Below are 16,610 nucleotides of genomic sequence, written 5' to 3'. Positions count from 1 at the left end.
AACATATCCAGTGTTTCAAAATCAGTGCGTGTCCAATGGTAAAGTACCATGATATACATTTATATATCTACATGCACAAGTGTCTTCTCAGCACACCTTGATTAATTTCTTTCACAGCAGATGAGACACATCAAGTGAGAAATACAAAAGAAGGAGAGAGAGAGAGAGAGAGAGAGGGAACACAAAGAAGAAAAACCGAGAAACAATGAAACACTTTTGCTCCACATCTGTGGACTGGAACACTACTGCACAATCTCGGAATGTGGCTGCAGGCAGAAAACAGAGATGGAGGCTATTAAGAACTCACATTCCATGATGTTAGCATAAGACACTAACAGATAATTTATTATTAATAGTCAGTTTAAATAGGATGAAGCATTTATCAGTTTTAATCTCTCTTCATTTCTACCTCTTGGGAGATTTTATTGTATTATAGGACTATTGTATTTTTGCTGTGTTTACTGTCTCTAATGGCACTTTTCCACTGCATGGTCCCTACTCTACTCAACTTGGCTTTTTTTTTTGCCTTTCCATTAGGCAAATTTGGTCCCTGGTACCGGGCATTGATTCAGTCCCTGCTCACTCCTGGTTCCTAAGACTAAACCTGATGTGTAAACCTTGCAGAGATTGGCTGATTGGTCAGAGAGACTTGTCTACACAAGGGAATGCAGGTATCCAGCACAAACTAGCCTTTTGTAAAAAAAAAAAAAAAAAAAAAAAAAAAAAAAAAAAAACAAACAAACAAACAAAAAAAAAACTATTTCCAAGCTACAATAGCCACCACATTTATATTTGTCCCACCATATATTTGTACACCATGGTCATTTGAAGAGGTTCAAATGCTGTTTGGATTGGTCTGCCCGTGAAAGTTTCCAGAGAGAGGTGGATGGTGAAACAATGAAAGTGAAAAAACCTAGTGATCTGTCTGAATTGGAATTAGGGAGCCAGGTTCATTCCCAAAAGAAAAAAAAAACAACAACATCAAGCATATACACTATGAGTAAGCAAAGATTAACATTACTGCAGCCATTGTTGTGGTTTCCAAAGCTCACAGCTACAGTTAGAGACAGTGCTAAGTAACTTTAAAAGCTATATTCTGGGGTACGTTAGGGGGGGGGGGGGGGTGGGTTGTAGATTGGGGATTTATAGTGGAAAACCAGACAGGTCCCAAGCAATTAGAGACGAGTAGACAAAGTATCATGGTGTTTCATTGTAACACGTCCAATACTCTCAAAACATGTTGTAATAAGACTTTTAATAGTATATGTTGGTTTTCATGGACTACTTATTTTCATGCAGATAGGCTTCTGATTCTCATTTGCTATTCTATACATTTATGTACTGTCAAAAACTTAACCCCCCCCCCACTGCATGGGTTGGGTTAAATGCGGAGAACAAATTCCTCTGTGTGCAGCACAGTGGCCAATAAAGTGATTCTAATTCTAACTCTCTTAACTCCTCCAAGTAAAGTTGATCATTACCTGAAGAACATCCCCCAGATCAGCTGTGCTAATTTCTGGGTCTTCTGTGGTGTTAAAGGGCACGGGGGTGATGCGCACAAATGTGAGAACTCTGGGTTCAGGATACCTCCACATCATCACTCCAGGACTATCTTCCGTCTCATTATAAAACACAACCTCATGCGCATCTGGCAGCTTCTGTGAAGCTATAGGGAAATGAAGAGATACAGTGATAATTGATAATTGATAATTGGTTTTCTAGATTTCTATACCATCATCTGATTTTTATTAGTAGATAAGAAAAGCTAATTAACAAATTAAAGAAAAAATATATTTTGTCTTTTGATTATTGAGGACATAAATACTATGCATCCGTGAGTGGCAAAAGTATGAGAACATTTAGGATTAGCAGTTAATTGAAAGTGTTTTCAATCAATAAGCTGGCAAACAGGTGTGACTGGGTGCCCAGGTATTTTTTCAACAACAGAGATTTATTAATGTCTGATCTTCAAAACACTGTTGTGGAAGAATCCAGAATAGCGTCTAAGCAAGTAAATGCCTCAGAAGGGTATTGGAAATTGTTTCTGGATAGATGAGACCATAATATACATTTTTTATTTTACTGAACTTATTATATCTTAGCGTTATATTCATTCCAGCAAAATAACTTCATCCCATCTGTGAAACATGGTAGTGGTAGAAGCAAGGTATGGGCTTGTGTAAAAATCTGATGATGCTTTAGGTCATATTTATGCATTCTAAAGGGTTAATAAACATTCAAGCACCACTGTATTAGTACAAAACATTTTTTGCCAGAGAATCATACATTATTCTATCACCACATATGTAGCGACATGAAAGGTTAACTAACCCTTTCAAACAGAGTGATCTGTGATGACGTTGTGTCATTGAGACAGCAATGATTAAAACTGTGTTAAGGCATTGATAATATCTTAACATAATAGAGTTATAACAGTGGTGTGTTTTTAACTGTTTACTACTTATTTTACATATGCGGTGGACAGTTTAATTAGATAACCTGGCAGCTAACAGCATCCAAACTGTGCTCTTTTCTATTCATGTCGTTTTATTTCACATATTTGATGATAAAAGGTACATTCATTCTACATGGCAGCTCCCTGCAAAACGCTAGAGAGGCAGCAACTCTGTCCCTCTGATAGTTTTGTAGTGTAACTGTATGTAGGAGTAAACCTATAAAGCTTGTGTCCACCAGTATTTCGGTGTGTTATAACTAACTCACTGTAAGTTCTATTCTAAATGTAAAATATTCATCCTAATGAAGTTAAATTTGTCTGCTCTAAGATCTATTACCAATTCCCCTTAGTTAAAAAGGAAATATATACCTTAAGAGTCAAATATGAGAAATAAAACAACTGCATTTAATCACGATTCATTAAACAAAGTATTTGTTTTAATCATCTGACACTCCTAGCAAATACACACACACACATAGTGTCACAGTCAGTGTTAGTGAGGTGTACCCGAGTCCTGGATGTACTGGAAGAGGCCAGTGCGCAGGTCATCTGAGGAGTGTTCAGTACATGGGAAATGTGGCCCAGGAGAAGGTGGTGGGTGAGATATGCAATGTTTCTCCTTGGGCTCCTCCTCTTGGCCGCCTCCTTCTCTAAAGTAGTTTTGCAAGAACTCTTGTATCAGAGTAAGGCAGTTATAGTGATGTTGCCCCCAAAACACCTACAGAGAAAGACAGGGCACACACATTTGTTGATAAGCGTGGACACACGCCCCAGCTGTAACACCTACAACTTTGCTGAGGGCTGAGTCAACTGGAATTTAGTATTTTGGTATTTCCCCACTCTTCTCCACTAGGAAAAATTGGGGATTTTTGAGGGAGAGATGTGTCTGGAGTAGTGAGGTCAATAAAATGTCTTGGGCAATGCTGCAATGTTGTTATGCATATATGTGTGTGTGTGTGTGTGTTGGGTTGGGGGAGTGTGGAGTGTAGGGATGGAAGATATGAGTACTGCCACTGGGTAACTGTTCCTCCACAAAATATTTAAAGCTGCTGTGTGTGAACTGGAGTCAAAAACTTAAAAGAGTATTATGTTCATAATCTCCTACCTCCCTCTCCCTAAATTTCTTTCTGTCGCTTTTTCTCCATCTCTCTTTGTTTATATGAACTCCTGAAATGCTTACAAAGTGTGCAAGAACTTCTAAAGAACTCAAAGCCATCAGATCATGAAGTCAAAAACACAAAGAAGGCCTATGTTTACTCAGTATGACTATTGGATTAGAATAAGTGATGTCAATAATGTCTATTTTTTGTTATAATGTCTATTGTTAATCGTGGCTAGGTTAGCTTACATTCTAGGTGTCTAATATCATGGAAATGATGTACCTGTAGTAATCCTCCTTTTAGATCAAGCAGGATTCTTGGCAGGCTGACATCAGGGGTGGGGCTTCCACTGTGCCGGCACCAACGGGCCTCCAGGTCTGCACTGCAGGAGAATGGCCCCGCAAACACCCCACTTCTGTCCAGCAAAGCGGTTTGCACTAACACATCCTCACACTGCATAAACACATGTGCTTCTTTCACACTTTCTGCTAAGAGAGAGAGAGAGAGAGAGAGAGAGAGAGAATGAATTAATATAAATTAGGGACAGATGGTGCAATGACTCTATTCTGAAATCCCACTCTTCTATACTTCTGTTGCCACACAGTACAAGGGAATACACGATTTAGGTCTACCACACACATGCCTGTTCCTATGTACATTCCTATTTACCGTTATATTATAAATCAACCAATAAATGTCTTATGGAACACAGGAAAATGTATTAAGAACATTACCCAATCATTTCACAGACTTATATCTAGAAAAATAAAGCTGAGAGTAGAGCTGGATGATATAGCCAATATTTATATCACGATATATTTCTTAATTTTGGTCAATACGATATAAACATGACATCATCATCATCAAACAAAAACCTATTGACTTTGTCAATATTAATATTTTTAAACTAATTTTAAATTGAGTGCTGAACTGACGGCAGAGCCCTGTAATGACCGTCAGTCAGTGACAGACGCTGTAAATATTGTACATTGAATATGTACATATGTGTGACAAGAAGGAAAGATGTCTTGTGTTTAAATGTAGTTGATCCTCGCGAAGGGTCAATGTTTTTCCCTTGTTCCACCCTTTTAGTGACATTCAAACCTGAGGAAAATGTCTAAGAATATCTTGCGCCATGAATTTACTGCTTTCTGGGCATCTTCTGTTCAACTACTACCATATTTTTTCATCCACAGACCAATCACAGTTGCGATCTGTGTCGAGTGGCGAGGTGCACGAAGACGATGGAGTAGGGTTCGGGTACCATTAGTTAGCCAGTGAAACTCATCAACACATAACAGTAAAGGTTTTTAACAATAAAAGAGAAACTCATGGAATAAAAAGAATATGCAAAGCTCATGTGTGCTGCTGAATTAAAAAAACAAAAAACAACCCTCACTATACAAGAGACAAACACTAGTTACTAATCTGAAGCCACATACATGCTGTGTTTGCTGTAAGCAACAAAAGACAATTGGTCATAAAGCTGTAAGTGGGAGGTCTCAATGTGTGTTACAGATGCTAAAAATAACCTTTCAGTGTACAGCACATATTTCCATTCCAAGCTATTGTCTCCCTCACTCCCTGCAAGCTTTTCCAAGTAAGCGGTTTTCCCATTGTTCCACACTGAGGACTGTTCTTGACTGTGTTTACCAAAAGGAAAACATCAAAAAAGATGGTGCATGGCTAGGCAGCTGGAGTGAGCCTGGCCCATAGCCTGTACTATTGTCTCACAAATCAGATATGTCCTACTCAGTAAACAAGTGCAAACTGTTGAGGTTTTAATTAAAATATTCAACAACGACTAACATCTGTAGAGCATCTGGATGGCTCTATATTCCTTCACACACCACAGAACAGTGGTCTCCAGCATTCATCTTTCTTTTAGAGTTCATTTATAACCCAAATACTGAAACTTCCCTCTCTCTCAGACCTAAACACATTAGAATATTTTACTGCACACTTTTCTTTTAATTAAAGCAACACTATGTAGTATTTTACCTTACAATTACAGCTTCAAAATGATTGCGATGCTTCACTGACATGTAACTGGCAGAATAGGGTCTCTCTCAGTGCTACTCTGTGCTCAGCACTGCAGAAACTGCACTATGTAACTTTTGGAGGAGGGTAGATACCCTGCCTTTAACCCTTTACAAACATTTTCATTACCTTGCTGTGTGCAGAACCTATTTAAAGGTGACGTTCATGTTTTTAATCAAAAAACACTTTATACACAATTCTGAGGATGTTTACTCACCATTTGCTAGTTTTTTACGTGCTCAAAACCGGTCTAATGCGTTTACGAATGGCTTTCGGCATATCTGCTCATGGCAGAGAAAAGGCATCTGGAGTTGTTTAGACAATGGAGAGAACTCCAAACTTGGAAAAGCATGAACTAAGATGAGGATTTTGCTCTATTGCCGCTCCATAGATGGGCAACATTGACTTATTCTTGCTGTTGCTTTTTTACCTATGGTGGAGACGGCTAACTGCATTACGGACAGAGCTACAAAACTAAAGTTGATTAACAAATGAGTTTCTGTGGTAACTCAAACAGTGAATAAAATGCTACAGACAAATTAAACTTCATCCACATGCAAACAACAGTCGTTATTTTCTCCTTCAAGAGAAAATACACACCATTCAAAAAAAAACCAAAAAAAAAAAACCACACATTATTACTGAACTCGGGGTCTTACGGTGTATTCTGTGGGGGCTGCAAGATAATCTTTCATCAACTCAGCTTAAAACCAGAGTCTGAGAATTCCTTCAGTGCTAGAAACACTCCATGCACCCAATGCTTGAGCTAGACCTCTCTCTCCCTCTCTTTATCAGCGTCTCTTAAAGGGATCGGACGCAGTGCAGGTTTGGCTTGCATGACAGTAACCTCCAGTAAAGTGTAAACCAAGTGGTATTCTGCGCATGTGCATCATTTTGGTTCAAATTACTTGTAGCACACATATAAACTGTGATTTGTAATCAGATTGGTGAGTGGAGTGCACATGTAAACCCCTTAATTAAACTCTCTAATCGGAATGAACTTAATCTGATTGGAGGATATTTTTGCATGTAAAAATAGCCAGTGTTCTCGCGTGGACGAGAGTGTTTTTGAAACGCTGACGTCCCACAGCATGCCTGTCTCAGGCTGAAATTCAAATAGCTCCTCGTTTCCTATATATGAATTACATAACTCATTACATTACAATGTATACGTGCAGATAGTAATCAACTTTAGATTCCCACATATGAATAAATATAAATGATTTTAATTAGAAATATATAATGCACTGTTAAGATCTACATTCGGTCATTTCATGACTCATGTAGTGCATTACAGAGGAAGCCTGGAGTGACCGTGGATTAAACCTCTGTGTTTATCTCATGCTTTGTGGTGTTTTGATGTCTCTTTTTAGGAGGTACTATTATTATTAGGAGATACTGACCTACTGGAGAGGTATGATAATGCAGCCATTTTCATATTTGTCTAGATAAGGATATTTTTAAAACCGAGGGAGAAAAATCTCTGCACTAGTGTAGTTTAGCAGCACGAATATGTGAGACAAAATAATAATAATTAAAAACAATAGCTTTGCTTCAGGTTTAATTATTTATGATAAAGAATTATGGGTTGCACGTTAGAAACTGACAAGTGAGAAACGTGAGGACGCTCAAATGATATATACATTGAAAGACACAACATAAAGTGTACTGACCTACTGGCTTCTGTCCGCTCTTTGTGTTTAAATTGGCGGTCACACTGGAAACAGACAATGTAAGGCTTGGTCGGGCATGATGTGACTCTGTCTCCATGACAACCACCATCTGCACAGTGTGGAGGGAGATCTTGTGAAATGAAGCAAGAGTCTGCAAGGTGTCTGCACACCAGCTTGGGAAGGAGGGTGAGGCTGTGGTGCTGTTGCCTCCTTTGGCACTCTCAGGAGGGGTGCGCATCTTGCTGGGGGAAGTCTGGGATGCACAAGGGGAAGTTTCAGATGGAAAACTGGTTTCAGGGAAGATTTTCCTCCAGAAAGACTTTGCCTGGTTTAACTTGGACAAGGTTGGGTTCAGTTTCAGAGGCCTGGACAGTGCCACCTTCAGCTCAGCTGCACAAACAGCAATCAGAAATAAAATACCTTCAGTAAATTTATAATAGATGACAACAGATAGCAGTTTTTTTTTTATTGTCCTCAACAACAAGATTTGGCCTTTGGTAACTAAAGCAACAGTTAGAAAAATGTTACTATTGAGAATACTGTCCAATCATAAGCTGCACATTAAGGTGGCAAATCCTGACAGAAAAGTTAGTCTCAAAGTTAATATAAGAGTCGGAAAACTATATTTTCATTTAATAATTTCTTTATATGCAAAGGATGTTGATGACAACATTATTTAAAAGAATCACACAAAGAAGTAAGTAATTTGTAAGTGAAGTTCAACACACAGGGAGGGAGAACACACCACAATCCTCGCAGACAGTCAACCGGAGGAAACCCACGCAGACACAGGAAGAACACACCACACTCCTCGCAGACAGTCACCCTGAGGAAGCCCACGCAGACCCAGGAAGAACACACCACACTCCTCACCGCCAGTCACCCGGAGAACACACCACACTCCTCACAGACAGTCACCCGGAGAAAACCCACGCAGACACAGGGAGAACACACCACACTCCTCACAGACAGTCACCCGGAGGAAACCCACGCAGACACAGGGAGAACACACCACACTCCTCACAGACAGTCACCCGGAGGAAACCCACGCAGACACAGGGAGAACACACCACACTCCTCACAGACAGTCACCCGAAGGAATGCCACGCAGACCCAGGAAGAACACACCACACTCCTCACAGCCAGTCACCCGGAGAACACACCACACTCCTCACAGACAGTCACCCGGAGAAAACCCACGCAGACACAGGGAGAACACACCACACTCCTCACAGACAGTCACCCGGAGGACACCCACGCAGACACAGGGAGAACACACCACACTCCTCACAGACAGTCACCCGGAGGAAACCCACGCAGACACAGGGAGAACACACCACACTCCTCACAGACAGTCACCCGGAGGAATGCCACACAGACACAGGAAGAACACACCACACTCCTCACAGACAGTCACCCGGAGGAAACCCACGCAGACACAGGAAGAACACACCACACTCCTCACAGACAGTCACCCGGAGGAAACCCACGCAGACACAGGAAGAACACACCACACTCCTCACAGACAGTCACCCGGAGGAAACCCACGCAGACACAGGGAGAACACACCACACTCCTCACAGACAGTCACCCAGAGGTGACATCTATATTTCTATCCACATAAAGGCTTTCATTGACACGGCTCACACACCGGAGTATGCTCAGTATCAGGGTACAGACAATATTTAGAATGAATATGGGGATTAGCAAATGCAGTGGTACATTGGGTGTATAAATGAGTGTTTAAATGTGTCTGTATTCTGACCTGGACTATTAAGGAAGTCTCTAATGCAAAGAGACAGAAGAGCGGGGGGGATTCCAGTCCTGCTATCGGCCTCTCCTGCTACTGTCTGCAACCAGAACACACTGTAGTCCAGAGACTCAGGGAGGGACTTCCCTGCATCTGTGAGGGTGAGATGGGAAAACAAACGGTTAAAAAAAATACATTCTCTGGCTAGTGAGTAAATGTTAATTCATTTGATCCTCTATAAATTAGTTTAGGAAAGGTTGTAAGGATAAACTGACTTGTAAAAAGCTGATGAACACTAAAAGCTAAGTCCGACCAAGATACTCTCTGTGTTTGAGACAAATGATCAGAGTCATATCACAAAAACAATGCAAAAAAAGCAGAGAACACAACATCATTAAGGGAGAAACCGTGGGAACACAAACTGCAGAACATGAATACAAACGCAAGAACACAACAGCATTTACTGAAAAGGTGCATATAAGAAATGTTGCATTGGAGGGGTGCTCACAACGAAAAAGCTCCCTGCCACTAGGGGCACTCATATTCATGCATTTGTTGTCATGTTCTCAGGTTTGTATTCGTGTCCTATCTAGAGCTGGACGATACGAACAACATTTATATTACAATATAATTCTTAATTTCAGTCGATAAGATATTGATATGAACAATAAAAGAAGTCACAGAAAAACTGCCAAGGACTGAAAGCAACACATTATCGCCATCAAACAACAACCTCTTTTATTTGTTAATATTAATATATTTAAACTAAATTTTAAATTGAGTGCTGAACTGACGACAGTGCCCTCTAATGACTGTCAGTCAGTGACAGACGCTGTAAACAACATATATTGAAATATTTAAAATGTGTATAAAAATCATATCACTGTTATTGAAACATTTTATATTGCGATATATATTGATATTGAATTATTGCCCAGCCCTAGCCCTCCCTTCCGTATTTGTGTCCTTCCTTCATGTTTTTGTGATAGGGCTCAGTGGGCAAATTTATGTCTCTAACCCTCTGAAAATAGGAGTTGGGGTGGCACACCTAGACATGTGTAGTTGTCAGTCACTCCTTTCAGTGTGAGGTCGAAAACAGAGAGCTCCAGGCGTTGTCTTCGCTGGTGGCAGCTGAGCAGTGCTGAGGGCTGCGTTAGCTGCAAGAAGAACAGCGGCTGAAGCAGGCCTTCTCCCACTCCCCGTCTGCCAGGCTGTCGAACAACAGTAATACCTAGGGCTTGCCTCGCTGATGCCCTGCTGGGCGAGGAAAGTCTCTCGAGGGAAATTAAACCTGTGCTTGCAGGACGCCCTACCCTCACGGAGTCATTAGCATTGAGCAGATCCTCTGCCGTCAGGCCTGAGAGATCAGAGACTGGCCTGAGGGACTCTTCGCACAACTGTTCCTTGGGCAAGTTGAGAGCACTTTTGCCTGGGCATCCGAGGGACTCTGTTAGGTGTTTTGGAGTACAGGCCATAGTGTATGTCATGAGAGTGAGGCGACCAGCTGTGAGGAAGATATCAAAAGGGATGAAGGATAGGTTCTTGGTAATGGTAGGCTGGTGTGAGGGCCTCGCCAGGCGGTGGTGGCTAGTGCCACTCTGCTGATTGATCTGGATGATGCGTAGATGGGCACTGTCACTACCAAAGCCACTGTCCCGTCCACAGGAGGCACTGCTCATACCCTGTGGCTCAACAGAGCTTGTAGCAGAGACCTTTCCTTCCTCTGAGTCCTGTCTCCATTTCTACATACACACAGCAAACATGAGAGACACATTAACTCACATATAGAACCATACAAACACACACTGAGAAAAGAAAAGAAAAATTAAACATTGCTACAAATACAACAAGTGTTAAACTAGATTTGATGCACACGTTACATTCTTATCGTTTTGTTGTTTAATTTCCACAACTCTTTATAAAATATTCAGGATAAATATAGTTCTCTTAGTAAAGACAAATCAATTTCTAGTTTGAACACTTTCCTTTCTTTCTCTGTTAGTCTTCCCCCATCATCTCATATTTCCCATTGCACCCTTCAGGCACATCTCTTGACTGCATCTGACTTCTCTTATTTTTATATGCTTATATATGTTTATTTGCATGTTTGGAAGATCAGAGGAAGTTCTAGGCCTTCAGGCAACCTCCTGGCACAACAGCAGTTATAAAAGGTTGTCATTTAGATATTTTCCACTCCAATCAATTAAGCAATCTTGATTTGAACTCAGAGGGTGTCCCTCTTCAGCAAAGTAGCAGAGCATTAGATTTAAACCGAAACAGTATATATATATATATATATATATATATATATATATATATATATATATATATATACTGTTTCTGTATATATATATACTCACTATATATGAATATACAACCTAGTTAATAACCACATAAAAACAGATATTAAACCATTTTTAAACCTTTATATGTGTAGTTGTATTTCAAAGTGGTAGCTGTTCAAAGTGGTACCAGAGAGCCCAGTTCCTGCATTGACTTTGATTGTGTTGAATTGGCTACAAATCTTTAATGCCAGTTGTAGCAGAGAAACACCGTTACAGATACAGACTTCAAAAGCAAAAGGACACAATTCAGACATTGGATCTGTGGTTCTGCAGAGTTGGGTGCTTCAAAATGTAACGCTGATGTGGATGCTGTATCCAAGATGGTTTCTGAGGTATCTATATTATCATGGTAGATTTTTCTGAACAGATATGTTCTCATATGAACTCAGAGTTGAACTTTCACACACGTATCACACAGCTGGAGATTTTTCATGTCAGATGTGGCGTTACTGTTAGCTGTTTCTGTGAATTCACTGTGAATTCTCTAAATAATTACATGACCTACCCACACATGGGCTCACTCTGACATCACCTGGATTTTGTACTCGGGGGCTGGCAGGATAGGATCTGAGACAATGTCCAGTACAAATAATTTAGACGTGTATTTGTACATACAGTACTCCCGTGTAATGTCTGGAAAGGTTCTGTGTTACCATGCCTGTAAAAATAATAAAATAATAATGCTAATGGTTCTTTTTATTTATTCCAGCTTGGTGGTGCACTGTAACTAATGGAATATTTTCCCAGTTCAGTGAAAGACCTTGGCACCTGAAAGGGGATCCATTATTTTCAAAGAGCACTGATGAAATATAAGATGACATATGGCTAATGAGTGAGACTAGTGCGTTTCCTGCTGTACTGACAGAAAGGAAGAAAAAACTGTGTTATTAGGAATTTTTTGGGGTTCCCCGTTTATGAATCTGAAAGCAGATATGTAAACGCTTGAGGCTACTGACAGGTATGTCTGTATAATACGTCAACATAATCAATTTCAAGGGTAAAATTTGTGCATGAACTTTGAACTTGGCTTGTCAAGACCAACTAACAATTTTAGAAAATGTTGCTTAGGTGCTGTTATACCATTGTTAAGGTTCTCCAGATGGTGGAAAGGTGTTACAAAGCCATTGCAATGGTATTCCAGGTGGTGGTTAAGGTGTTGTTGGACGTTGCTATGGCATCTAAAGTGTTGCAATGTAGTTGAAAGGCAGTAGCAACCTTAAATCTACTGATTCCTTATATCCACCGAAGAATGTTTTGGAAACAATGTGTAAGAAGGCAGAAGCTGGGCAAAGATGTGGACATCCAGATACGGCCATTCACCTAACAGAGCTAAATCAGTTCTCTAATATGCTAATTTCAGCATTTAAACCTCTGCTATATTATGCCAAACTGGATCAGTTAGTTGGCAGTGTATGCTACACATACTGCTGAAGGTCTGTGGATAAATCAATATACTGTGTATAATGTGTATATACTGTGTGTATGCTATATGCTTGATATTATGCATTTTAGCATTGAGTGTGTCCACATACATACATATTATAATCATACCCAGGATACGATGTAAAATATCCTATGCCAATCCATTAGAGTTTCACATAGTGCCCAGCCCACTCTCTTCTGACCTGCAGCCACATCATTTCTGTTGTTTGAATCCTACACCTCAACACTAAGGCTATCCTTAACAACTATTGTTACTCACTGAGCCCAGTCCATGAGTATTACCCAAACCAGCCACTGTATCACTAGGGCGTCATCAGGGAGGTACCTCCTCTCGTTGGTGTTTCTCTGAATTAAGCCCAAACCACCTCCAAAGGCCTCCCTGGTCACTAGGGCTGTACCTAGCACCACTGGCGCCGTTAATGCATGCCCAGTGCCACCTGTTCCATGTGAACTTTACGTGCTATGTATATGGCACACCCATTGCTATAGTGTATGATATCCAGCACATAACCATTTAATAACCACTGATAAACATTTAATGTCCATAGATAAACTGGAGTGCTGAGAGCTTTTAAACAGTGCAAATGTAAGTAAGTCTGAAAGTAAAATTCAATAGTTCAGTGAACAGAACACAATATTAATATGAAATGGAAGCATTTATGTAAAACAATAGCTCAGCCACATCCATGCAACAAGGATAATGATTGTTGGAGCACCCTAAAAAAAAAACGTATCCTTTGATGCATCATGAGCCACAGCTTTCCAAACTCCCATTGGAAGTAGCATAAGTGCAAGATCTGTACACTGGGAGCTTCATGAATTCAATTCAATGTGATAAATCACATTTCATTATCCGGCTCTCTCACTGAATAATCTGTGTTTTAAAGATGCCAGGAGAACACTACATACCAGAATGTATAGTACCCACAGTAAAGTCTGATAGAAGTGTGAAAGTGGATAGTGAGAGTATGTTTGTCTAAATCATGCAAAGATAAAGGGCTGGTAGTGCACTAAAAACACATTTCTCCTTCATGCAGGACTCTCAGGTTCAGCTCTGGGACTCAGTTACAAGTTACACAAACAATGAGATTTAACCTCATTGATGTAACCTTGCACTGTTTTTAACAAACAACAAAGACCCTTCAGACAGCATCATCTTGGCACATCCTGAAGATGAGACTTCAAAAGCTTTGTCCCTATTAGGTCATGGAGCTGCTCTGCGGCCTCGGTGCCTCTTTGCTTTGGTTACATATTTGGAAAACAGAAACATGAGGGGAAACAGCGGTGAGGACGAGGTGAGTAGAGGGACACAGTCACAGACCAGGTGGGTCTGTGAAAGTCAGAAAACAGAAAAGCATGTGGTTTCCTGTGAGCCTGACGGAGCTGGCTAGGAAAACTTCTATAAATGTGTGGTAGATTCAGGGAGAAAACATGAATCAATGTGCTCAATATCTTTACAATGTTATTGCTTATATAGGTGAAGGTTGTATGCTTTGGTTTGTGTCAACCAGAAGCAGTGATTCTTATTCCCAGCCAACCCCTGAACCCTTATCTGTCTATTTATGTCCAACTCTGTGCGGATAGGGCATTTCAAGAGCTCACCTGAGATAAAACCAAATCTCTCCATCTGCTTCTATTTAAAGTAATTCTGTGTTGGCTGATTTCATCCTGATTTTAACAGCAGTTTGGACAAAGCGCTGTGAGCAGGCAAATCAGATGCTTCTGACCTGAAATAGATTGTGCTTCTGAAGTGAATACAAGAATGCACAACACTTGTGCTCAAACCTGGGTCTTGTTTTGACTGCCTGTCAACTAGCCAACAAAGAGAGGCCACTGAGCACTGAGAGACACAAAGGTAAAATCTCACAGAAAGACCTGTTAGCAGGTGCAGGAAAATAATATATGCAGTTATGTTCAGAACTATGTATAGTGTGGTGTATAATTAAGAGGGCAGACGTTCAATATTTTGTATTTTTATTTTTTTAATTTTTCACATGAATGTTAATGAGGAAGAGTGACAGTAAATGGTCAATCTTACTATGGCTCAGTCTTCATTGACTCTGGTTTAACTTAGCGTTTAGTCAGAGTTTCGACACACTGCACGAGAACACTACAATAATAATTAAAAAAACAAAACCTTGTAAGGTTGTTAAAGGGTCAGGGTTGAAAACGGTCCTCTTGTTAAACTGAAGAAAATTAAAAGCGATTGAAGTCTGCCACTTTTGAACAGACAAATCTATTATGATTTCATTTATACAGGGTGGGCCATTTATATGGATACACCTTAATAAAATGGGAATGGTTGGTGATATTAACTTCCTGTTTGTGGCACATTAGTATATGGGAGGGCGGAAACTTTTCAAGATGGGTGGAGACCATGACGGCCATTTTGAAGTTGGCCATTTTTGATCCAACTTTTGTTTTTTTCAATGGGAAGAGGGTCATGTGACACATCAAACTTATTGGGAATTTCACAAGAAAAACAACGGTGTAACTTTATTCTTTCATGAGTTATTCACAAGTTTCTGACCACTTATAAAATGTGTTCAAAGTCTTCACACACTGATAGCAGCACCCTCAGGAGAAATGCTAGCACAGGCTTCCAGTATCCATAGTTCCAGGTGCTGCGCATCTTGATGGTATGGTGTGGTATATGGGGTACAAAGATAGTGGGGCTATTCTTCATCAATGGAAACCTCAAGGCCACTGGATATGCGAAATTGCTACATGATGATGTGTTTTCCTCTTTATGCACTGAAGCTGGCACGTTCCCTGTGTTTTTCCAGCAAGATGAATGGCCCCCAAGGTTTCCCGATCTGACCCCCTTAGACTTTTATCTATGGGGTCATCTGAAGGCAATTGTCTATGCTGTGAAAATACGACATGTGCAGCACCTGAAACTACGGATACTGGAACCCCATGCTAGCATTTCTCCTGTGGTGTTGCTATCAGTGTGTGAAGAGTGGGAGAAGAGGGTTGCATTGACAATCCGACACAATGGGCAGCACTTTGAACACATTTTATAAGTGGTCAGAAACTTGTAAATAACTCATGAAAGAATAAGGTTGTGTTAAAACCAAGCACACCATTGTTTTTCTTGTGAAATTCCCAATAAATTTGATTTGTCACATGACCCTCTTCCCATTGAAAAAACAAAAGTTGGATCCAAAACTTGGATACAAGACTTCAAAATGGCCACCATGGTCACCACCCATCTTGAAAAGTTTCCCCCCTCCCATATACTAATGTGCCACAAACAGGAAATTAATATCACCAACCATTCCCATTTTATTAAGGTGTATCCATATAAGTGGCCCACCCTGTATATATTATACACTTTTTAAGAACAATATGCATCTTGGCCAAACCATTTATCTCGCCTCCAAAATGCACTGAAACCATCAAAACAGTACCTATATGCTCCAGAATAAACTCATCGCACTCAACACTGACAACAATCCTTACTCAGAAAGTGAACACTGTAACCCATGACACACTGACCTAATAAAAACACTTTAACATCATGGAATATTAAATACATTCTTTCTGATTTTGCACATAAATCAGTTCATTACAGAATAAAATTCTGAACTGACAGCGATTAAGAACATAAAACAAGAACGAATCAGAAATGCCGCATATTGCTTTATAATTTTAGTGACTGGATAAAACACCTTTTTTCCCACTCCTACCCTTTTATTTACTCAAAACAATAAATAACCAAAACGTCAAGCTGCATTCACAAAAGCTTTGACTGTAATGCAAAACGACCAACTGACTCAACTTTCACTTCTCATTGTACAT

At 40.1% G+C, this 16,610-nt stretch overlaps 1 protein-coding gene across 6 annotated transcripts in view; it reads right to left on the bottom strand.

Annotated features, from left to right (window-relative positions):
• LOC136695523 (intermembrane lipid transfer protein VPS13B-like) overlaps positions 1–16,610 on the bottom strand; it is a 175,053-nt gene that overhangs the window by 25,851 nt on the left and 132,592 nt on the right. For 4 of the 6 annotated variants that reach the window (XM_066669991.1, XM_066669683.1, XM_066670024.1 and 1 more), the window contains exons 34-39: positions 10,067–10,760; positions 9,034–9,171; positions 7,269–7,658; positions 3,838–4,043; positions 2,963–3,173; positions 1,482–1,666 (exon numbers count right to left, since the gene is read on the bottom strand). In XM_066669991.1, coding sequence (XP_066526088.1) covers positions 1,482–1,666; positions 2,963–3,173; positions 3,838–4,043; positions 7,269–7,658; positions 9,034–9,171; positions 10,067–10,760 — 1,824 coding nt within the window. The remainder of the gene's footprint in view (positions 1–1,481; positions 1,667–2,962; positions 3,174–3,837; positions 4,044–7,268; positions 7,659–9,033; positions 9,172–10,066; positions 10,761–16,610) is intronic. The other 2 variants (XM_066669758.1, XM_066669911.1) reach the window with 1 other exon arrangement.

The sequence above is a fragment of the Hoplias malabaricus genome, chromosome 1, assembly GCF_029633855.1.
Source record: "Hoplias malabaricus isolate fHopMal1 chromosome 1, fHopMal1.hap1, whole genome shotgun sequence".
NCBI classification, from domain to species: domain Eukaryota; kingdom Metazoa; phylum Chordata; class Actinopteri; order Characiformes; family Erythrinidae; genus Hoplias; species Hoplias malabaricus.
Note: the sequence above shows the minus strand (reverse complement) of the source record. Positions and strands in the feature narration are given on the sequence as shown.